This window comes from Myotis nattereri (genome assembly GCF_964212035.1).
Source record: "Myotis nattereri genome assembly, chromosome: 12".
Lineage (NCBI taxonomy): Eukaryota > Metazoa > Chordata > Mammalia > Chiroptera > Vespertilionidae > Myotis > Myotis nattereri.
In genome coordinates this window covers 2715869-2741190 of record NC_138087.1, presented here as the reverse complement: position 1 = coordinate 2741190, position 25322 = coordinate 2715869, and the positions used below count along the sequence as shown (strand labels likewise).

Sequence of the window (25322 nt, the reverse complement as noted above, 5' to 3'; positions counted from 1 at the left end):
TACACAAAGGGCAGAAACCTGCTTTCAGCAGCGGAGGTCTCATAGCTGGAGCCGAGCCTCAGAGCTAAAGCTGGCCCAGAATTTAAAAAAAAGGAAAAAAGGACAGGTTGGGAGCTTTAGTCACCCGCCAGTCTGAAAAGGGCCCTCAGCCCCTCACCCAGGCTGGCCAGGCAACCAAGTGGGGACCCCAACCCTGAAGGGTGTGTGACCAGCTCCAAACAGCCATCATCCCCTCACCCAGGCTGGCCAGGCACCCCAGTGGGGACCCCCACCCTGAAGGGTGTGTGACCAGCTGCAAACAGCCATCATCCCCTCACCCAGGCTGGCCAGGCACTCCAGTGGGGACCCCCACCCTGATCCAGGACACCCTTCAGGGCAAACCAACCGGCCCCCACCCATGCACTAGGCCTCTATTCTATATAGTAAAAGGGTAATATGCCTCCCAGCACCGGGATCAGCAGAGCCGCGAGGCCTCCCAGCACCAGATCAGCGTGACAGGGGCAGCGACCAAACCCCCTGATCGCCCTGTGGCTCTGTGTGTGACAGGGGCCGAGGCCACAACCTCCCTATCCGCCCTGCTCTGTTCGTGACAGGGGGGAGCTCCTCAACCCCCTGATGGGCCCTGCTCTGTGTGTGACAGGGGGGAGCTCCTCAACCCCCTAATCGGCCCTGCTCTGTGCATGACAGGGGGGAGCTCCCTAACCCCCTGATGGGCCCTGCTCTGTGCGTGACAGGGGGGAGCTCCTCAACCCCCTGATCAGCCCTGCTGTGTGTGTGACGGGGTGGTGCCACAACCCCCTGATCGGCCCTGCTCTGTGTGTGATGGGTGGCGCCGCAACCTCCCTATCGACCCTGCCTTGAGTGTGACAGGGGATGGTGCCCCAACCCCCCAATCGGCCCTACCCTGAGCGTGACTAGGGGTGGCATTGCAACCTCCCGATCCGCCCTGCTCTGTGCATGACAGGGGGTGGCGCCCCAACTCCCCAATCAGCCCTGCTCTGAGCCCGACCAGGGGCTGCACCTAGGGATTGGGCCTGCCCTCTGCCACCGGGATCAGGCCTAAGCCAGCAGGTCGTTATCTCCTGAGGGGTCCCAGACTGCGAGAGGGCACAGGCTGGGCTGAGGGACCCCTCTCCCCGCCGAGTGCACAAATTTTTGTGCACAGGGCCTCTAGTCCTATATAATAAAAGGGTAATATGCAAATCGACCGAACAGCGGAACGACGCGCACTGACTATCAGGGGGCAGATGCTCAACGCAGGAGCTGCCCTCTGGCGGTCAGTGCGCTCCTCAGCCACATGCCGGGCTGATGCCTGGAGAGCGCAGCAGCCTGCCTCCACGGCAGTGCTGAGGGTGTCCGACTGCGGGGAGCGGGCCTAAGCCATCAGTTGCACATCCCCTGAGGGACTCCCAGACCATGAAAGAGTGCAGACCGGGCTGAGAGACCTCCCTACCCCAGTGCACAAATGTTGTGCACCAGGCCTGTAGTTCTCTATAAACAGATACGAACCCTGGTCATGATGTAGTTGTGCAAGCTGTTCACAAAGTGCATGAGCTTCACGCGCAAGAGGAACATGCGATGAATCTGCTGCCTCACTGGTTTCTTCTGTGGTCCAAACTGGGCAGCCATTTCCTGTCCACACAAAAGCCCGTCCTGCAGTGGTGGCTGTCCAGCTAGTTCTGTAAAGGATTCAAAGAGCAGTGTGGGGGACGAGCTCCACTCCAAGCTGACCCTCCTGCTCAGGGGAGGTCCTCAGCCCGTGGTCACCATGTGGATGGCAGGGACACCCTCTTCAGAGTCTCTGGAAGTTAAGCTCTGAGAAGTTTCCATATCACCTGGATGATTGCTGTTATCAAAAATGTATATGCAAAGTCCCATGACTTGTCATTAGAATTTTCACATTACCTAAGATGAGTCATTATTCTGGCTAAATTCCTAATCAAATTGTTGTATTTCAGGTTAGCTGTATATATATATCTGGTATTTCATTCAGGGACATCAATTCTGACATCTGTAAAAATGCTGCTATGAATACATGTCATTTTGGTACTCGTATATACCAACCTCTTTTCAGGGCTAAAATTAAATGATAATTTATCTGCAGAAAACAAATCTTACCACCAAATAGTAAAACATCCAGACTGTATTTTGCCCATTTTATTTGCAGTAGGAGAAGGAACACCTGATTATAAATTTTTTGACATTCTGAACTTATAACTATGTCCACAGGCCATGGGACCTACGAAAACAAGAACAGAAAATTAGAATAGAAAGTAACCCATCACAGGCACATTCTCATTTTAACAGAAAGCAATGTTCTTACAAAGAGGACCAGCACTTACCTTATAGCTCAGAGTCAGGCCATCTAAAATGTGAACGGGGAGTTTCTTCTTAGCTGTGTCCACATTTTCAAAAGATATAGATAGACTAGATAAAGAAATTTAGTTTTAGTTTGTGAAAATATTATGCTCATATAAAAATGCTCTTTTAAAAAAAAAACACATTACTTTAACATTTATTTTATTTACATTGTATTCCAGAAAAAGACACAGTATTTCATAAAAGGTGTGCAAATATGCCAAGAAAGGCATATTTTCTGACATATATTCCAGAATAGGAATTTGGCTTTGGAAATAAGAGGGACAAGTTTTCAAATACTGAATTCACCTACAAAAGAGAAAAGACACTTCACAATGGTCGTAGGTTAATTAGGGAGAGACGAAGGCAGGGTGCTTAACTCTGAAAAAATGCAGGCAACGGGCTTAGAAGCAAACCTCTGCTCTCCCTGAGTGTGTGTGTGTGTGAAGTGAGGTCTGCTCCGAAAGCACGGTGTTATGCTCATTTTATCCACTCATCCCTAACACTGGTTTGAATGTGACTCTCGATAGAAAGCAGCTACCACAGCTACGGGAATGTCCCTGTGCCAGGCACCGTGTGGGCACAGAGTGCCCTGCCGTCACTCCCCCGCGTCTTGCAGTGACTGAGAAACCACGCAGCGCTCGGGGGTGGCGGGGCCCCGAGTAATGAGCCCGGGAGCAGGCCACGGAAGGCAGGGCGGGTGGGCTGCCATTTATGAATTAGCCCATTCATTCCATGTCTTAGGCACTGGTCAGAATTTTTTAGCTCTTAAGTTTGTTATACAAGCATCTACTAAGTACTAAGTAGGCACCTACTGAATACCTCATCAGGTGCCAAGCTAAGCAGATGATAGACCTCTTGTTTGCCCCCAGGGGCTCACCCCCAGACCAACCATGCAAGTCACCCTCCTGTCACTGAGGAGTCACAGGATGCTGCCTGAGCCAGGCTAGTCAGAGCTTTGTAGGAGAGTAAACCATGCCAGGCCCTGCAAATGGGAGAGCTTGTCCCTGCAGGCAGTGGGCATGGACTGTTCCTGGAGTGGGAGATACAGCTCTGGGAAACCCGAAGTACTGCATACCATAAGATGGAACCTGTGGGAGGAGAACGTGATGTGCCCACATGTTGATGTGCACAGAGAGCCCGAGTTGCAGCAAGAACCACTCCTTCCCCAGAGAAGCCTCACACATCTGTCCCGAGGCCTCAGTGAGGGGCCTGCGTGTGAGGGTGCAGGTGTTGCTGGCTTGCCCACCAACTCTGGTGGCCTTTGGGGTCAAGTGGAAGGGGAGAAGCTGAGAGCTGTCAGGAGGCATCAGAGAGGAGCTTTCAGATGAGCAGCACTGAAGACACAGGAATATGTGACATTCGAGCAGTCAAAGGTGTTGGCTGTGCAAACACTTGGGCTAAACTACTGATTTCCAGGTCATTAGGGGTCGATGAAGCCTTCAATAGGGAAGGGACTTGCCCAGGAACGAGTGCTGAGGGAGGAGTGCGAGGTGGGGAACAGCCTTGGCCTTGATGCTGAACCCAGGAGACTCTCCCTGGGACTCAGGAAGCCCGAGGGCGCAGACAGACATGTAGAGCACATGGAAGCCATAGGAGGAAGGGTGGGTGGCTCCTTGCCCCGAGTTAACCTATGAATGAATGCAATCTCAAAAAAAAAAAAAAATGCCTTGCCCTAGGCCAGTGGTCGGCAAACTGCGGTTCACGAGCCACATGCAGCTCTTTGGCCCCTTGGGTGTGGCTCTTCCACAAAATACCACGTGCGGGCGCACACGTACAGTGTGACTGAAACTTTGTGGCCCATGCGCAGAAGTCGGTATTTTGTGGAAGAGCCACACTCAAGGGGCCAAAGAGCCGCATGTGGCTCGCGAGCCGCAGTTTGCTGACCACTGTCCTAGGCCTAGCCTGTTTGGCTCAGTTGATAAAAGCGGCGGCCTGTGGACTGAAGGGTCACAGGTTCGATTCCGGTCAAGGGCACATGCCCAGGTTGCAGGCTCCCCAGTATGTGACGTGCAGGAGGCAGCCAATCAATGATTCTCTCTCATCATTGATGTTTCTCTCTCTCCCTTACCCTTCTTCTCTGAAATCAATAAAAAAAAATGGCATCTATGTTTTTGTAGAGCCAGACACTTGAAGATAAAGTGCATTTAGAAAAATAAATAAGCAAGAATAGCCAGGAAAACCCTATTACACCAAAATGCTACGGGCACAGAAATAAAAAGAACAATGAAATAGAATGAAAAATCTAGAAAGAGGTCCAAATACATATTAAAATTTAAAGATAAAGGGATACCTCAAATAAATGAGGAAAAGAAAGATTTCATTTTTGTTTTTTTTAAAGAAATAAGTGATGAGAACCAACCAGTCATTTGGAAAAAGATTAAGCTGGATCTATTTCTCCTATTTAGCTGGATAAATTCCAAATGAATTAATATATAAATGTAAAAAATCAATTCAAACATTGGAAGACGGTGAATTTAAATATAACTGGAAGGGAGTAAAACCAAGAACTATGACTCAAAATCCAGGAGTAATGAGAAAAAGACTATTATGTTATAAAACTAAAAAAATCTGCATGACTAAACAGCAACAAAAATGACTCTATGGTAAGCAGAATAAAAAGACCAATGTCAAGAGGGAAACCAAACTGAAGAGCTCCTAAAATGGACAAAGATGATAACGACCAACAACCCGATACTGACAGCAATAGTGTCAAAAGATATGAACAGCTGTTCTTCAGAGAAATGCAGAAATACACATTTGGAAAGATGAAAAAGCTCACTCATATTTAAAAAATGTGAATTAAAATTACACTGAGATACCATTTCTCACCAGCAGATGGCAAAAATCCAAAAGTTTGACAACACATTGAGGGGGTGAAGCTGTGGAGAAAGTCACTCTGCACACTGCTGGGAACCAGAGATACAGCCTTTGGGAGGAGGGATCTGGTGGGATCCAGCAGAATCACACACACATTTACTCTTCGCTGCAATCCCATTCTAAAAATCTACTTCCAAGTTACACTGAGGCTAGGCACACATGCTCAGCGAGGATTAGAAACCCAGTGCCCACCTATGGGACAGCGGGCTGAGTGGACACGGCGAAAGCAGTCAGTGGGAAATGACACACTGCCTGGCCTGCGGGGGGACCGAATCTGCGATGTGTTATTTACATATGAAAAACCGAGCAGGTGTTGGAGAGTGTGGACTGTGCTGCATTTCATGTAACATGCAAAGAGGAAAAGGAATACATGTACACGTTTTTGGTCCAAAAAGTAAACATAACAAGGGTAAAAGAAAATCTAAAAAAATTATTACCTACCGGGAAGGCAGAAACAGAAGCCAGGTGTCCCTAAAAGTACCTTTGTACCAGTGATTTCAATTTAAGAACTCATAGCTGTTTTACCTAATTCAAAAACAAAATGGAACTGCCCTGGCTGGTGTTGCTCAATGGTTAGAGTGTCGACGCGCACACACTGAAGGGTCACTGGTTTGATTCCAGCCAAGGGGCACATATCTGTGTTGCAGGTTTGATCCCCGGCCCTGGTCGGGGAGCATGTGGGAGGCAACCAATTGATGTGTCTCTACATGGATGTTTCTTTCTCTCTTTTCCCTCCCTACCCCTCTCCTTCCTTCCCACTCTCTCTAAAAATCACTGAAAAAAATATCCTTGGGTGAGAATTAACAAAAACAAAAAGCAAAAAAAGGAACTAAGGTGGAAGCGATTCCTGAAAGTAGAAAATAAACTGTAACACTTGGTCAGTGCTGGTCTAATCACAGGAAGAGCTATTCCCATTGATCTTGAAATGCAGATGACCGGAAGTACAAGAAAACAATCCCAAGCATGTTTTTGGGGGCTTGTTGTTGTTACTTTGGAACTATTAATATTTATTATAGAACAAAACCAATGTCTGTTACCTTAAGTGTTAATAACATTCAAAGAAAATAGAAATGGCTTAGCCCGGGGCACTGCAACCATGCAAGCAGCAGACACGTGAGCAGCCCACTCCTGTCCAAGGAGCAGCAGCTGTCAACTGTGTGAGCGGCCCACTCCCTCGTCCGAGGAGCAGAAACTGCGTGAGCAGCCTGCCCACGAGTGAGAAGCAGAAGCCCCACGCAGCCCGCCCCCATCCGAGGAGCAGCAGCTGAGCAGCCCACACCCTCCTCCTGTCTGAGGAGCAGTAGGTGTGCGAGAAACCTGCCCCCATCCAAGGAGCAGCAGCTGCATGAGCAGCCTGCTCCCATCCGAGGAGCAGCAGCTACATGAGCAGCCTGCCCCCATACAAGGAGCAGCAGCAGCCGCATGAGCAGCCTGCCCCCATACGAGGCAGTAGCAGTGTGAGCAGCCCATACCCATACGAGGAACAGCATCGCTGCAAGCAGCCCACTCCCATTCAAGGAGCAGTAGCCACCCAGCCTCCCCCAGTCCAAGGAGCAGCAGCCACATGAACAGACCACCCATGTCTGAGGAGCAGCAGCCCTGCGCAGTCCACACTGGTCCGAGGAGCAGCAGACACACGTGCAGCTCACTCCCGCCTGAAGAGAAGGAGCCACGCAAGCAGCCCATCCTCCATCCAAGGAGCAGCAGCCACGCGAGCAGACAGCCCCCGTACGAGGAGCAACAGCTGCACGTGCAGCTCACTCTGGCCCAAGGAGCAGCAGCCACACAGTCTGCACCTGTCCGATGAACAGCAGCTGGGGGAGCATCCCGCCCGCATCTGAGGAGCAGCAGCCAGGCAAGCATCCTGTCCGCCATCTGAAGAGCAATAGCTGCGCAAGCAGCCCACACCCGTACGAGGAGCAGTAGCTCTGTAAGCAACCTGCTCCTGTCCAAAGAGCGGCAGCCTCACGATCAGCCTGCCCCATCTGAGGAACAGCAACAGCGTGCAGCCAGCACCGATCCAAGGAGCAGAAGCCACGAGAACAGCCCGCTCCTGTCCAAGGAGCAGCAGCCACGCTCAACTCGCCCCCATTAGATTATCAAATGATAACTCAACAGAAACACATCAGGCCAGAAAAGATGCACGGAAATTTACAAAGTGATGCAAAGCAAGGAACTGAATCCAAGAATACTCTATCCAGCAAGGCTATCATTCAAAATTGAAGGGAAAATAAGAAGCTTCACAGAAAAAAAAAGGCTAAGGGAGTTTATCACCACCAAGCCAGCAATGCAAGAAATGCTAAAGGGACTGGTGTAAAAAGAATAAATAAAAAGCTAAGAAAGAAAACAGGCACAAAAAATAAAAATGGCTACAAACAAGTACCTTTCAATAATAACTTTAAACGTGAATGGACTAAATGCTCCTATCAAAAGACATAAAGTGGCTGAATGGATAAAAAAACATGACCCATATATTTGCTGTCTACAAGAGACCCACCTCAGAATAAGGGACTCACACAGACTGAAAGTGAAGGGATGGAAAAATATCTTTCAGGCAAATGGAAATGAAAAAAAAAAGCTGGGGTAGCAATACTTATAATGGACAAGATGGACCTCAAAGTGAAGGCCATAACAAGAGATAAGGAAGGCCACTTCCTAATACTAAAGGGATCAATACAAGAAGAGGATATAACCCTGATAAACATATATGCACCCAATGCAGGAGGACCCAAATACATAAAAATAACTCCTGGAAGGTATCAATGGAGAGATAGAGATCAACAACAATACAGTCATAGTAGGGGACTTTAATACACCACTGACATCACTGGATAAATCCTCTAGACCAGGGGTGGGCAAACTTTTTGACTCGAGGGCCACAATGGGTTCTTAAACTGGACCGGAGGGCCGGAACAAAAGCATGGATGGAGTGTTTGTGTGAACGAATATAAATTCAAAGTAAACATCATTACATAAAAGGGTACGGTCTTTTTTTTCAATAGTTTCATTCATTTCAAACGGGCCGGATCCGGCCCGCGGGCCGTAGTTTGCCCACGGCTCCTCTAGACAAAAAATCAGCAAAGAAACAGCAATCCTAAATGACTCACTAGACCAGATGGACTTAATTGACATCTTCAGAACATTTCACCCCAAAGCCGCGGAATATACGGAATATACGTTCTTCTCAAGTGCTCATGGGACATTTTCAAAAATAGACCACATACTGGGTCACAAGCAAAGTTTCCCCATATTCAAGAAGATTGAAATCATACCAAGCATCTTCTCAGACCACAATGGCATAATATTAGAAATAAACTACAATAAAAACAATCCAAAACACTCAAACACTTCGAAGCTGAATAGCATGTTATTAAATATTGATTGGGTTACCAATGAGATCAAAGAAGAACAGGAACAAGACAGGGATGCCCACTCTCACCACTCCTGTTCGACATAGTACTGGAAGTATTAGCCATTGCTATTAGACAGGAAGAAGAAATAAAAGGCATCCAAATTGGAAAAGAAGTAGTAAAACTGTCCTTATTCGCAGATGACATGATATTGTACATAAAAAACCCTAAAGACTCCATCAAAAAAACTATTAGACGTAATAAATGAATTCGGCAATGTAGCAGGATACAAAATTAATGCCAAGAAATCTATGGTATATCTATACACCAATAGTGAACTTACAGAAAGAGAGACTAAAAAAGCAATTCCATTTACCATAGCACCAAAAGAATTAAGATACCTAGGAATAAACTTAACTAAAGAGGTAAAAGACCTCTACTCAGAAAACTACAGGACGTTGAAAATAGAGATAGAGGAAGACATAAACAGATGGAAGAACATACCATGTTCTTGGATTGGTAGAATCAACATCATTAAAATGTCCATACTACCCAAAGCAATCTATAAATTCAACGCATTTCCCATTAAAATACCAATGGCATACTTCACAGATCTAGAACGAACTCTCCAAAAATTCATCTGGAATAAAAAAAGACACCGAATAGCTGCAGCGATCCTGAGAAAGAAGAACAAAGTAGGTGGGATCTCAATACCAGATATCAAGCTGTATTACAAAGCCACTGTTCTCAAAACTGCCTGGTACTGGCACAAGAATAGATATATAGATCAATGGAATAGAATAGAGAGCCCAGAAATCAACCTGAACCAATATGCTCAATTAATATTTGACAAAGGAGGCAAGAACATACAACGGAGTCAGGACAGTCTCTTCAATAAATGGTACTGGGAAAATTGGACAGATACATGCAAAAAAATGAACCTAGACCACCAACTTACACCATACACAAAAATAAACTCAGAATGGATAAAGTACTGAAATGTAAGACGGGTAGCCATAAAAATACTAGAGGAGCCTAACCGGTTTGGCTCAGGGGATAGAGCGTCGGCCTGCAGACTGAAGGGTCCCAGGTTCAATTCTGGTCAAGGGCATGTACCTTGGCTGCGGACACATCCCCAGTGGGGGGTGTGCAGGAGGCAGCTGGTCAATGTTTCTCGCTCATCGATGTTGCTGACTCTCTATCCCTCTCCCTTCCTCTCTGTAAAAAATCAATAAAATATATTTTAAAAAATACTAGAGGAATCCAAAGGCAACAAAATCTCAGACATATGCCGAAGCAATTTTTTTCACTGATACAGCTCCTAGGGCATTGGAAACTAAAGAGAAAGTAAACAAATGGGACTACATCAAAATAAAAAGCTTCTGCACAGCAAAAGAAACCATCAACAAAACAACAAGTAAGCCCACTACATGGGAAAACATATTTGCCAATGTTATCACCGATAAGGGTTTAATCTCCAACATTTACAGGGAACTCATACAACTTAACAAAAGGAAGATAAACAATCCAATAAAAAAAATGGGCAAAGGACCTAAATAGACACTTTTCAAAAGAGGACATCCAGAAAGCCAAGAGACATATGAAAACGTGCTCAAAGTCACTAATCATCCGAGAGATGCAAATCAAAACAACAATGAGGTATCATCTCACACCTGTGAGAATGGCTATCATCAACAAATCAACAAACGACAAGTGCTGGAGAGGATGTGGAGAAAAGGGAACCCTCGTGCACTGCTGGTGGGAGTGCAGACTGGTGCAGCCACTATGGAAGACAGTATGGAGTTTCCTCAAAAAGTTAAAAATGGAACTCCCATTTGACCCAGTGATCCCACTTCTAGGAATATATCCCAAGAAATCAGAAACACCAATCAGAAAGGATATATGCACCCCTATGTTCATAGCAGCACAATTCACCATAGCTAAGATCTGGAAACAGCCTAAGTGCCCATCAGCAGAAGAATGGATTAGAAAACTGTGGTACATCTACACGATGGAATACTATGCTGCTGTAAAAAAGAAGGAATTCTTACCATTTGCAACAGCATGGATGGAACTGGAGAGCATTATGCTAAGTGAAATAAGCCAGTCAATGAAAGAAAAATACCACATGATCTCACTCATTTATGGATAATAAAGGCCATTATAAACTGATGAAGAAAAATAGATACAGAGGCAGAGCAGCCTCGAACAGACTGTCAAACTACAGCGGGAAGGCTGGGAAGGGTTGGGGGGCTGGAGGGGGTAGTAAGAGATCAACCGAAGGACTTGTATGCATGCATATAAGCATAATCAATGGACACAAGACACTGGGGATATGGGAAGGTGGGGGAATGGCAAGGGGGGTAAAAAAAAAGGAGACACATGTACTACTCTTTGTAATCCTTTAAGCAATAAAACAAAATTTAAAAAAAAAAGAAAATAGAAATGAAATCTGTCATCTTTAACATCCACTGAAAACATCGATAACAGCTTACATCCTTCTCTCTTTCTACAAGTTGCCTAGCTCTGTCCACACAGAGAGCCCAGAGTGGTGACAACCCAGGGCCGGCGGGTGTGCTCCAGCACCCAGCCGAGGGCTTCCGAAGCCTCCCAACAGCCGAGCGTTGGTGAGAGGCACTGGATCTGTGCAGTCTGAACAACAAGAAAAGACAGACTGCAGCCCTGGCCAGTGTGGTTCAGCTGGTTGGGCGGCATCCCATACACAGGGCACAGGCCTGGTGTTGAGCTCGACCCCCGTAGGTGGTGTGCAAGATCCATGTTTCTCTCTAACATCGATGATTTTCTCTTCTTCTTCCTTCCTTCCTGTCTAAAAATATTTTTAAAAAATGGATGTCATAGATGAAAACTTATTAAAAATAGCAAAATTCATGGGTTTCTACTGATATCGAAAAACATAAACTTCTCTGGTTCCCTCTAGGGCAGCCGTGGGCAAACTGCGGCCCGCGGGCTGGATCCGGCCCATTTGAAATGAATAAAACTATTGAAAAAAAAGACCGTACCCTTTTATGTAATGATGTTTACTTTGAATTTATATTAGTTCACACAAACACTCCATCCATGCTTTTGTTCCGGCCCTCCGGTCCAGTTTAAGAACCCATTGTGGCCCTCGAGTCAAAAAGTTTGCCCACCCTGCTCTAGGGGGTGCTGGGCACTAATTTCTTATCTGGAAAATAACTGAACAGTTATCCTGCTTTTACTAACTACATAATTGATGAAATTCTGTTTTTATGGAAGAATCAAAGGTAGTAAGAGAATGAAATGAAAACAAAAATTATTCTATCTACTACTAGCAACAGATGGTCAGTAAGCAGCATGGCTGTGAGAATAATGCCTTAAAAGTGGCACACAGCCATGTTAACCATTATCGTTATTTATTTCAAAGGGGAATGAGAAAGGGACTGAGCATGATGGGGCGGAAGGGGTTGCTGCGCTACGAAGACTTGGCGGCACCAACTCCCAGGCCTGGCCCAGCTGCTCAGCAAGAGGAAGAGTTGAAAGCATGCGACTCTGCCCACCAGCAGTGCCATCTACTCTCCCTCCTGAGCCTGCCTGGCTGTGAGCGGTCTGAGCAGCGTGTGGCGGGAGTGAGGGTCCACAAGGCCGGAGCTCCCACAGACCATCTGAGATGATCACGAGGGAGGCCAGGCAGCGGCTGGAGGGTACAGCCCCTGGGCAGGGAGGTGGCACAGCCCACAGCAGCACAGCCTGACAGCAGAACAGTCCCATCTCGGCACCCCCTTTTGCTCAGTGGGCAAGTCACTTAGCTTCCTGCGGCCTTGGTTTTCCAATATGTGAAACAATAGTAGCAAAATCCATAGGGTTATTGTGAAGATTAAATAAGATTATATAGACAAAAATTCATAGAAGGGTTCATGGCACGTGGATTACTTTGTAATATTGAATAGGATAGGTGCCTCCCATATTTTACCGTGAACTGTCTTCAGGATAACGCTGTCCTACTGCTTCTTGGAGCTGGACGTTAAGAAAAGACACATTTTGCCAGGTTTCCTTTTCTCTTATTTTATCAAAAATTGATGTGTAGAAGTCATACATGGTATCTCCACCCTCCATCAAAAAAAAATTCCTCATGGCCTGCAAGTACTCCACCAACCTGAAGAGAGAGAAAATGAGCAACACGAGCCAGGACTCTCCATCAGTAACAGGCTTGTATGCTACCATTTCCAGTGGAACAGGTTTCCATGCCACAACGACTAAAATCAGAGACACTAACGCCTCTTAAATACATTGTTAATAACAAAAATAGCATGTGCTTTATTTTAATAATCAGAAAGTTATTTTTCCATCACGTAGAACACTGGGCAGTCACAAAAGTGTAATAAAAAATAGTGAATACAGCCCTGGCTGGTGCGGCTCAGTCGGTTGGGCATCATCCCATACACTGAAAGGGTGCAGGTTTGATTGCCAGTTGGGGCACATACAGGAGGCAACTGATCAATGTTTCTCTCTCTCTCTGTCTTTCTCTCTCCCTCCCTCCACCCCTCATCTTCTAAAAAATCAATGAAAACATCCTTCGGTGAGGATTAAAAAAAAAAAAGAAAAGTGAATCCAAATCCTACTATTCATAGTGAATTTCCACTGTTAATATTTGGGGTATTTCTTCCTAGTCTTTTTTCTATGCATTAAAAAATATATAGTCCTCATTATATAGCACTAGAGGCCCGATGCATGAAATTCATGCAAGAGTAGGCCCCCACAGCCCTGCTTTGTCCAGAAGGTCATCCGGATGGTCATTCGCTGTTTGGCTGTTTGATTGATTTGCATATTACACCTTTATTATTATAGACTAGGGGCCCGGTGCACGAAATTCGTGCACTGGGTGTGGGGGGGGGGGGGGAGTGTCCCTCAGCCCAGCCTGCCCCCTCTCACATACTGGGAGCCCTCAGGCGTTGACCCACATCACCCTCCGATCGCCTGATCGGCCCCTTGCCCAGGCCTGACGCCTCCGCCAGAGGTGTCAGGCTTGGACAGGGGACCCCCATCTCCCCCCGATCACTGGCTCTGGCCCCCGCCCAGGCCTGAGGCCTCTGGCCCAGGAATCATGCCTGGGCAGGGGACCCCCATCTCCCTCTGATCGCTTGCTCCACCCCCCGCCCAAGCCTGACGCCTCTGACCCAGGCTTCAGGCCTGGGCAAGGGGACCATCATATCCCCCCAATCCCCGGCTCCGCCCCCCACCCAGGCCTGATGCCTCGGCCAGAGGAGTTGATCCTCATCACCCTCCGATCACCAATCACCGGATCGGCCCCTTGACCAGGCCTGAGGCCTCCGGCAGAGGCGTCAGGCCTGGGCAGGGGACCCCCAGCTCCCCGCGGTTGCAGGCTCCGCCCCTGCCCAGGCCTAACGCCTCTGGCCTAGGCGTCCGGCCCGGGCAGCGGGGACCTGCAGTGGCAGCGGAGGGCGCCGTGATCGTGGGTTTCGCTTTAGGCCCAGGCAAGGGACCCCTAGCTCCTGGGACTGCCAGCTTCGACCGTGCCCAGCTCCCATTGCTGGCTCCACCCCTACTTCCTGCTATCACTGGCCAGGGAGGCAAAGGCGCCTGATTCTCCGATCATGGCTGGGGGGCAGGGCAAAGGCGGCCCTGGGGCCGCCTTTGCCCTGCCCCCCAGCTCTTAGCTCCCCCCTGGGTTTCAGATCACTGTCAGTGGCAGGGGGCTTCTTCCTGCTTTCCCTTTCGCCTCCCTGCATTGTGCCTACGTATGCAAATTAGCCGCCATCTTGTTGGCAGTTAACTGCCAATCTTAGTTGGCAGTTAATTTGCATATAGCCCTGATTAGCCAATGAAAACGGCATCGCCGTACGCCAATTACCATTTTTCTCTTTTATTAGTGTGGATATCCTGCTTTTTAAGTTTTAAGAACAAAATATGTCATTAAATACTCTGTATAAACATTATTTGTATGAACTTTACAAAATTCACACATGATATGAATATGCCATAATTTAAAGAACTGGTAATTTCATGTTTTTTACTCTGATAGCAAATTTTGTGATGGGCATTTTGTGCAAAAGGCTTTATCTGTTTTTCTTTTGGGATAGCATCTCAGAAACAAAAAATTAAATTTCACAACATAGTTAAGAAAACATTAATGTTTAATTGATTCTTTCAAAAGAAAATTGTTTACTGCATAACTATTTCCTACTCTAATAAAACTTAACTTGAAATACAGGTTTTAAAATAACCTCAACTGTTCTTAAAGTACAATAAACTACAGACTACTTCCAAAACTGAACTCCTTTATACCTGTAATCTTTTTTCAGCGTTTGCATGAGGTTTCCACAGCAATCTAGATACTGCTTGTCAATATGGGGATAGAGGCAAGATCTCAGCGTGAATTCAAACGTCTGGCACGTCACAGATTCCGAGGATCTATCCATACATACATCTCCACCAGCAAACTTCTCGTGAAAGTCACTCTGTTCCAAATACAACCTTTACACACACAAAAAAATGAGACTTCTTTTTAAGAGCAGCTGTCAAGAGAATTTTCTTAAACTCCAGAGTACCATTTTGATTGTTAGTCTTAAATTACCAACTATTACAGAAAGAGAAAGTCTTTTTCCTCAAAATATACTTTGAGTGGCCCTAGCTAGTTACTCAATGGTTAGAATGTGGGCCCATGGACTGAAGAGTTGCAAGTTCAATTCCAGTCAAGGGCATGTGCCTCAGTTGTGGGCTCGATCCCCGGCCCTGTGTGGGAGGCAACCAATCGATGTGTCTTTCTCACATCCATGTTTCTCTCTCTCTCACCCCTCTCCCACCTCCCTTCCACTCTCTCTCTTAAAAAAAAAGAAAAAAATCAATGGAAAAAATATCCTCGGGTGAGGATAAACAAAACAAAATAAAATACTTTGGGTGGATCAGTTTTTCAAAGTCACTTTTGTCTTTAGGGTCAAATACTTGTAGCCATTCGGTTGCTGGTAGTGAGTGATGGCCATCAGATGATGAGGGGCACTGTGTTGGTATTAATCCCTAAATGCTTCAAAGGGTCAAGGTGCATTCTGCACATAAGGAAGGTCTAACTTAATATGTCTGATGTCCGTCCATAACCCAGACTTAAAAAAAATCCTCACCCAAGGACATGCATAGAGGAAGGGAGTGGGGGTGGTGGGGAAGCATTGATGTGAGAAAGAAACATCAATGGGTTGCCTTCCAAACACGCCCTGACTGGGAATTGAACCAGCAACCTTTCTGTGCACAGTATGATGCTCAACCAACTGAGCCACCCGGCGAGGCAGAACCCAGACTTTTTAGAGCATCTCTGGTTCCAGTGAAGGCATTCCCTTGGGCCTAGGGCACGTGATGATCTGTGGACTTTCACCAACGTGGAGGCCAAATGAGACACCTGAAATAAGTGAACACAGTATCCTGTATTCCATTCATGAGGTAGGAGAGGCTACAAAGTTTTTATTTTTAAGGCTAGAAAGCCCCACTAGCAGAAATAAACCATTACTAAATCCTGCACAGATTCTGCTATTTCAACCATCAAAGATGTTGCAGTTGGATTTCACCTGGCAAAGTTGACTGCCAGCAGGGGGTCGTGAGCATCGTCCAGCTCCAGGTGTCGTTCCGCAATGGACTGCATCCTAATGAGGTTCCCCTGGGCTGCCTGCTGTTCAGTGATGGGCTGTGTACGGGCTTCTTCTCCATGTCGAAGGCGTGACTGCACAGATTCCAGGAAGAGGCTATATAAGCCTTTTCTTCCTGCATCTAAAACATAAAGAAATATGTCAAGTTACTTAATATTATTAGCTATGTTCTAGTAAATAATATAAGTAGCATTCAGAATTACAGTGGGGCCTTGAGTTAGGAGTGTCCCGACTAACGAGTTTTTCGAGATACGAGCTGTCTCTCAGCCGATTTTTTGCTTTGAGTTGCGAGCTAAAATTCGGGTTACGAGCCAGCTTCAGATACCCCACTGCTAGTTGGCGCAGCGAACGTCACGGTGAACGCCACAACATCAGCCCAGCATCACGTGTCTCACTCGTTCACTTTATGATTTGACATACGAGTAATTTGAGTTACGAGCTCCGTCACGGAATGAATTAAACTCGTAAGTCAAGGCCCCACTGTATTATGTAACTTTATCTAAATATAGCCTGGTATTTTCCTTTGGATATGAGGGTCTATTCCTGTTTCGTTACCTTTAAAATACACTGCCACTAAACATTTTTACATTCTGTCAGACAACTGCAAAATTCATGGTGAGACATTAAAGTGTAACCTAATTTTTTTCTGAACAAGGTAACACCCCTAAACAGGATACTTGAAAGTTAAGTTACTATGATACCGTACAGCACTTTGATAATAACACTAAGGGAAGTCTTAATTTTACTGGAAAAAAACACTTCTAACAGTGACCTTGAAAAGCTCAAGACATTTTACTATTCATTCAAAAGAGAAATATTACAAAGTGAAAATATTATTGAAGCACATAAAAAAGATATGAGATTTCTGGTCAAGATGCTGGTGTAGGTAAACGCAGTACTTGCTGCCTCCCACAACCACATCAAAATTACAACTAAAATACAGAATCACCATCATTCAGAACCATCCGAAATCTGGCTAAATGGAAGTCCTACAACTAGAGGATTAAAGAAGAAAGCACACTGAGGCTGGTAGGAGGGGCAGAGCCACAGAACAGAGTGGTCTGACACCCATGTGTGGTATTCTTTTAATCAGGAGGGATGTCTTGGTTGTGGAGGTCTATGTGAGAAGCAAGGTGTCCCAGCCCCACACCAGAGCCCTCAGCCAAGGGTTCCAGAGCTGGGAAGAGCATTCCTGTAACTTCAGGCTATAAAAACCATTGGGGATTATGACTGAGTGACACAGGCTGCTGGTGTCATGGGTGTTCCTCTTAAAGGTTCAGCACATGAACTGACACTGACTTGCTGCCTCTGAGCTCCAGCGCTGGGGCAGTAGCTGGAAAGGTGCAGGAGATATGGGGAGGAACTGAATTGTTTGGCATCAGGGTGGGAACTGGGGGGGAGCATTCTCCTAGACAGGGGTGCTGTCATTGTTCCTATGCTGAGCCCTCCCCCAACAGAGCCCGCAGACAGGCCTCATATCTGAGTCTCCATAAACCTTGCTCACACTCTTCACCCCACCCTGGTGACTCCCTGAGATCCTACCCCATACAATTTTCAGCCTGAATCCAAGCTGTTGCAGTGGTCTTACCAAATGAATAGGCTCTCCTGGCTCAGACTTCACACTTTGCTAAAATCTTTCGAACAAGCAGCAGCTGGCCTCAGCATGTCCCATACCTCTCAATAAGAGGGCCCAGGCCTGGCACTAGCAAATTTCACAGCATGGCCTCTCCTCAGCACCTCCAATCCGTAGATAAGTAGCAGCCATCTGCAGATCACTCCGCAGCTCGTGCCAGGTGGTCCTAGGCAGAGCATAGGCAGTAGCTGACTTTGCACCTCCCTGGAGGCCCCAGAACCAGTGCACCCTAGTGGACAGCTTCATACCATAGCAGATTACAACTCTACACATCTACGAGTGATACACTCAAGGGGCAGACTCAGCAAGCAGCAAAGCCCACTAAAGCAAGTCCTGCTCCATAAGGGTGCCTCCTACACAGCAGCTCTCCCACTGTAGTCGCAGCTGGTCCTCACAGCCTATTGGCCTGGAGGTCAACTCCTCCCAGTGATGCCAACAACAATCAAGGCTCAACTACAGGGTGTGCCCACCTCGAGTGCCCAGCTCAGGTGACTGGGGAGGCTGAGCCACTGGGCCCCACAGGACACCTACTACACAAGGCCACTCTACCAATTCCAGGAGACATAGCAGCTCTACCTAACACATAGAAATAAACACAGGGAGCAGCCAAAATGCGGACACAAAGAAACACATCACAAAAGCAAGGAAACTACTGGATACAGAGTTCAAAACCATGGTTATAAGGTTAGTCAAGGATTTTTATGAGACTTTCAAGGATCTTAGTGAGAATATCAAAGACAGGAAAAAGGACCCATCAGAAATGAAGCATACATTAACTGAAATAAAGAATAATTTACCGGGATTCAACAGTAGAGTAGAAGATTTCAAGAATGAAATAAACAATTTGGAATGTGAGAAAGCAAAAAACTCCCAATCAAAAGAGCAAAAAGAAGAAAGAATCCAAAAATATGAAGATAGTGTTAAAGAGCCTATGGGACAACTTCAAGCGTACCAACATTCGCATGGGGGTGCCAGAAGAAGAAGAGAGAGAGCAAGATATTGAAAACCTATTTGAAAAAATAATGACAGAAAACTTCCCCTACCTGGTGAAAAAATATATATACAAGTCCAGGAAGCACAGAGTCCCAAACAAGAGGAACCCAAAGAGGCCCACACCAAGACACATCATAATTAAAATGCCAAGGATTAAAGACACAGAGAATCTTAAAAGCAGCAAGAGAAAAGCAGTTAGTTTCCTACAAGGGAGCTCCCATAACACTGTCAGTGATTTTTCAACAGAAACTTTGCAGGCCAGAGGGAGTGGCAAGATATATTCAAAGTGATGAACAGTGAGGACCTACAACCAAGATTACTCTACCAAGCAAAGCTCTCATTTAGAATTGAGGATCAAATAAATTGCTTCACAAACAAGAAAAGGCTAAAGGAGTTCATCATCACCAAACCAGTGTTACATGAAATGTTGAAGGGTATTTTTTAAAAAAAATCTTTATTGTTGAGATTATTATAGATGTCCTTCCTTTTTCCCTCCATAGCTCCCTTCCACCCAGTTCCCACCCCACCCCAGGCCCTCACCACCCTATTGTCTGTATGCATATAAGATCTTTGTCTAATCTCTTCCAGCATCCCCCCCACAAACCCACATCCCCCCCCACACCATCTTCCCTCTAAGAATCGTCAGTCTGTTCCAATTCCATGCCCCTGATTCTATTCCATTCACCAGTTTATTCTGTTCATCATTTTTTATTCATTTGATTTTTAAATTCACTTGTTGATAGATATGTATCTGTTGTCACTTTGTTGTTCATAATTTTTTACCTTTATCTTCCTCTTCCTGTTCTTAAAGAATACCCTTCAGCATTTCATATAATACTGGTTTGGTTGTGATGAACTCCTTTAGTTTTTTCTTGTCTGTGAAGCTCTTTATCTGACCTTCAATTCTAAATGATAGCTTTGCTGGGTAGAGTAATCTTGGTTGTAGGTTCTTGCTATTCATCACTTTGAATATTTCTTGTCACTCCCTTCTGGTTTGCATAGTTTCTGTTAAGAAATCAGCTGACAGTCATATGGGCACTCTCTTGTAGGTAACTATTTTTCTCTTGATGCTTTTAAGACTCTCTTTGTCTTTTGCTCTTGGCATTTTAATTATGATATGTCTTGGTGTGGTCCTCTTTGGATTCCTCTTGTTTGGGGTTCTTTGCACTTCCTGGACTTGTAAGTCTATTTCTTTCACCAGATAGGGCAAGTTTTCTGTCATTATTTCTTCAAATAGGTTTTCAATGTCTTGCTCTCTCTCTTATTCTAGCACCCCCATAATTTGGATGTTGGTATGCTTGAAGTTGTCCCAGAGGCTCCTTACACTATCTTCATAGTTTTGGATTCTTTTTTCTTTTTGTTCTTCTGTTTGGGTGTTTTTTGCTTCCTCTTATTTCAAATCATTGACTTGATTCTTGGGATCCTCTAGTCTACTGTTGAATTCCTGTATGTTATTCTTTATTTTAGTCAGTGTATGCTTAATTTCTTACTGGTACTTTTCCATTTTTTTGGCATTCTCATTAAGATCCTTGAAGGTCTCCCTAATTCCCTTGCAGGTTTCTAGAAGATTCTTGATTAACCTTATAACTGTGGCTTTGAATTCTATATCCAGTAGTTTGCTTTCTTACATTTCTTTCATTTGTGACATGCTTCTTTGTCTCCGCCTTTTGGCTACTTCCAGTATTTGTTTCTATGTATTGGGTAGAGCTGCTAAGTCTCCTTGAGTTGATAGAGTGGCCTTGTGTAGTAGGTGTCCTATAGGGCCCTGTGGCTCAGCCTCCGCAATCATCTGAGGTGGACACTCTTGGTGCATCCCTTTGTGTGCTGTGTGCAGTCTTGTAGTTGAGCCTTGACTGCTGTTGGTGTCACTGGGAGGAATTGACCTCCAGGCCAATTGGCTGTGGGGACCAGCTGCAACTACAGTGAGAGAACTGCTGTGCAAGAGACACCCTTATGGGGCAGGACTTGCTTCATTGGGGCTTTGGTGCTCACTGAGTCTGCCCCTTGAGTGTGTCACTTATGGATGTGAAAAGTTGTAATCTGGTATTGTCTCACATTGACCAATGCATACACGGACTGGGTCTTGGGTCTCCAGGGAGATGCAAAGCCAGCCACTGCCTGGGGCCACCCAGCAGGAGCTAGAGAGATCTGTATATTCCTCTTCTTTGTATCTGGTTTGGAAGTGTCCAAGCAAGGCCCAGCTGTGAAGCCAGGCAGGCTGGTGCTGGTACTGGCCTTGGGTCTTTTATTGAAAGCTTTGGAGGCTCCCAGACCCAGCTGCAGCTTGTTTGACAGGTTTGAGGCTGAGAAAGGACAGGCCATTCATATGAAAATGTCACTGGCACAACTTGCATGGGGTTGTAAATTGGTTGGGGTGGGGTCTCAGGAAATCTCCAGGGTGGAACAAACAGAAATGGCTGCTAGTCAGCCCTGCACCCAGGGAGGTCCCAGCACGGGAACAATGACAACTGTGAGCACCTCCATTGGAATAAAGCAGCCCCTGAGTTCCTGCCCTGATACCAGACAGTCCAGTTTCTCCCCGTATGTATCTCGGTCCCCCAGAGCCTCACCCAGCACTGGAGCTCAGAGGAAGTGGGAGCTTGTAAATTCAGTTCGCGGTGCTGGCCTTTTAAGAGGAGCAGCTGGGTCTCCAGCAGCCTGTGTGTCACTCAGCCCCAATCCGTACTGGTTTTTACAGTCCGTAGTTCTTACTGCCTGTAGGGACTTCTTTCCCCAGCTCTGGAACCCTGGGCTGGGGGTCTGGTGTGGGGCTGGGACGGCTCGCTCCTCCAGGCAGCCTCCACAGAGGTGATCTCCTCCCGATTAAAAAAGCAGCTCACCCGGTGCCGAACCAGCCCGTTCTGCGCCTCCGCACCTCCTACCAGTCTCAGTGCGCTTTCTTCTTTACCTCTCTAGTTGTAGGACTTCCGCTCAGCCAGCTTTCCCAAGGTTCTGGATGGTAGTTGTTTTGTATTTTAGTTGTAATTTTTATGTGATTGTGGGAGGCAGCAAGTACAGGCATTTACCTGTGCTGCCATCTTGGTTCCTTCCAAAAATATTCCTTAAGAAGAGGAAAAATAAGCCGAGCCAGCATGGCTCAGTGGTTGAGTATTGACCTATGAACTAGGAGGTCACGGTTTGATTCCTGGTCAGGGTATATGCCTGGGTTGTGGGCTCGATCCCCAGTGCGGGGGAGTGCAGGAGGCAGCTGATCAATGATTCTCTCTCATCATTGATGTTTCTATCTCTCTATCCCTCTCCCTTCCTCTCTGAAAGCAATACAAATAAATTTTAAAAAAAGAAGAGGAAGAAGAGGAGGAAGAGATTAAAAATATGAACAATAAAATGGCAACAAATACATATCTATCCACAACTGAATCTAAAAATAAAAATAAATGAACAAGAAATCTAAGGAACAAAATAAACTGGTGAATAAAAAAGAATCACAGGCATGGAAGCATGGAACAGACTGACAAATCTCAGAGGGAATGGGGGCGTGGGAAGAGATTAATCAAAGATCTTACCTATGGACACAGACAGTAGTGTGGTGAAGACCTGGGGTAGGGTGGGAACCGGGTGGAGTGGGGCAATGGGGGTAAAAACAGGGACATCTGTATTACTCTCAAGAATAAGATTTAAAAACAACAAAAAAATTCCCAATGAGGACAAACTTTTTTCAGTCAGGAGTAGCATAATCTATTCACTTGAAAATTTCCATGTAACTAGAAGTCTTTGATGATTTTCAAACTACACCATTATGTATCTCAGATGACAAGAGTCAAGAAAGCAATTACCACAATGCTATGGGAGAGGCACAAGGAAAGGGTCCCACCTCTGGCTGTGGCCTGGCACATGGTGCTGTCCCCAACCTGCAGGTGTTTGAGCAGCTGCATGGACTTTCCAGCCATGATGATCTGCTTCAGGACGGGTCTGAGGAAGGACACCATGGTGTGCTGTCGGCTGGAGGGCCCCTGGTCACTGCCAGAACTTGCACTGGCATTATCACTCATTTTTTCTTCATTTTCTGTCTTTTCTGATATACTGTACAGCGTGTACGTCGCATACCAAAAGTCTCTGTGATTTACTGGAACATTTTTGTTTCTATAGAGATGCAAAATAATTTAAATGTTAATTTCCCCCCCAAAACAACAGTATATGTGTTCAAGCTTAGTCATATCATCCAGACATTCCAAAACACAGTAACAGCAATTATTGCTAAAACGAAGCAATGTCCATGAATAACAGGGGATATTTTATCTGACTTCAGTTTAACATGGAAAAGTGAATAAATACACTGAAAAACTGAGGTAAAATCTAACTAAGTAGGAAGTTTCTTGAATTGGAATTAAACAAACTATGATGAATTTGTTCATCTCCTCTGAGGGTAATCTTCAGATTCCACATCTTTTTCCCCACATAGATTCTTAACTGGACTGTTTTTGATTTTTTTAAATACTCGCCCAAGGATATATTTTCCACTGATTTTTAGAGAAAATGGAAGGGAGAGGGGAGAGACAGAGAGAAACACTGATGTGGGAGAGACAGAGAGATACACTAATGTGAGAGAGACACATCAATTGGTTGCCTCCTGCAGGCCCTCAGACCAGAGCTGGAAGCCTGCAATGGAGGTACGGGCCCTTAACCGGAATCGAACCCAGGACTCTTCAGTCTGCAGGCCAATGCTCTATTTACTGAGCCAAAACAGCTAAGGCTGGACTGCTTTTAATAATGAAATGATAGATACTCATCACCATCTAAGAATAGTCAGAATCCCATTTTTACAAAAATTGTCAAGAAAGATGAAACAGAACAGAAGGGACATGAGATTGACTTGAGGAAAGGCTGGCTCCTTTATCTAGCACTGGAAACAGGGCCACCATTCCAGAACTCTGCGGAATCACAGCTGCTCTGTTTGCCCAGGTACATGGACAGCTGTCAATCAAACTTAAACAGTGCACAACTTCAAAGTTGAGATGCGGACGGTTCCACATGGCAGATTCTATTTGGAAAAAACAATTAATTGCAGGGTAGCTAATTTGGAGAAATAAATATATTAGAGGCCAATTCTGTAATATTGTCACACTTTTGTCTTACTGATGACTTATATTGGAATGACTGAAGCCTATTGGTTGTTACCTGAACTCATTGTATGAAAAGCAGTGTGCGTTTTACCAGACCAGCCCTTCATGAACACACTATCACTCAAAAATATGATTTGCAAAGAAAAGCTGTGAACTGACATAAACTTGGAAAAATATATTTTGGGGCTGGGACTCAATGTCTTCTACTCGAATGGACGCAGGTGATTCTAACACAAGACAAAAGATGACGCCTATACCCATGAACCTGTGATTGCCGCAGTTACCTCTGGATGATGAATTCCCGGGCGCAGTCGCATAGGTGGCCGTGCACAATCCACTCGTCCACAATCTGTAGGTATGGCCTCACGGTTTCCACCCAGAGAGAGAAAAGCAGTGAGACCTGTGGAGACAGCGTGCACAGCCCACACTTACAGCACTCTCATCTCTGCATGAAATGAGTTGCAAACATTTCTGAAACACCTTTTTAAATAATTACCAGATTTCTATTGTTTGAAACAAAAAATTAAAAATTAAAAACATGTTATAAGATCCTGACCAAAAAAACTCACCTATATGTGAGATGAGTACATATCTCTAGTCCATCCTAGGACCCTCCTGAGAGTGATGGTTAGCCAGGGACGATAGGGATACAGTTTCCCTACCTAAATGGTGCAATTAGCAAGATGTCCATTAAGAATGAGGAAATGATTTCATTCTACTATACCAAAAAATTGCATAGCAGCCGAGACCGGTTTGGCTCAGTGGATAGAGCGTCGGCCTGCGGACTGAAGGGTCCCAGGTTCGATTCCGGTCAAGGGCATGTACCTGGGTTGCGGGCACATCCCCGGTGGGGGATGTGCAGGAGGCGGCTGATCGATGTTTCTCTCTCATCGATGTTTCTGACTCTCTATCTCTCTCCTTTCCTCTCTGTAAAAAATCAATAAAAATATATTTTAAAAAAAAATTGCATAGCAGAAAGAAATTAAGTGCCTTTGGACTAAACTGCAGCACGAAAATGTTGAGAAAACAGTACACCAACAAACTAGGAAATATACCTAAAATATGTACCACCATCCTACTTTCTCTTTCTATGAATCTGAATGCTCTAGGTGCCTGATATCATAGATTAGCATTTTTTTAAAATATATTTTTTAAAATTTCAGAGAGGAAGGAAGAGGGAGAGAGAAACAGAAACATCATGATGAGAAAGAACAATTGATTGGCTGCTTCTTGCATGCCCCTGACTAGGGATTGAGCCCAGAACACAGGCAAGTACTCTGACCGGGAACTGAACTAAGACCTCCGGGTTAATACACTGAGTGGTCAGATTATTATGACCACCCCATCAGTACTTCGTTGGACCATCTTTTGCCTTCAATACTGCGGTGATTCTTCTTTG

The 25322-nt window shown here is 45.6% G+C and overlaps 1 protein-coding gene across 2 annotated transcripts in view; it reads right to left on the bottom strand.

Moving 5' to 3' along the window:
• Positions 1–25322, bottom strand: part of TUBGCP5 (tubulin gamma complex component 5) — a 119506-nt gene that overhangs the window by 15179 nt on the left and 79005 nt on the right. For both annotated transcript variants that reach the window (XM_081103198.1, XM_081103199.1), the window contains 8 exons: positions 24208–24323; positions 22675–22943; positions 16139–16337; positions 14871–15059; positions 12538–12720; positions 2343–2427; positions 2119–2239; positions 1510–1679 (listed from right to left, as the gene is read on the bottom strand). In XM_081103198.1, the coding sequence (XP_080959324.1) occupies positions 1510–1679; positions 2119–2239; positions 2343–2427; positions 12538–12720; positions 14871–15059; positions 16139–16337; positions 22675–22943; positions 24208–24323 (1332 nt within the window). The remainder of the gene's footprint in view (positions 1–1509; positions 1680–2118; positions 2240–2342; positions 2428–12537; positions 12721–14870; positions 15060–16138; positions 16338–22674; positions 22944–24207; positions 24324–25322) is intronic.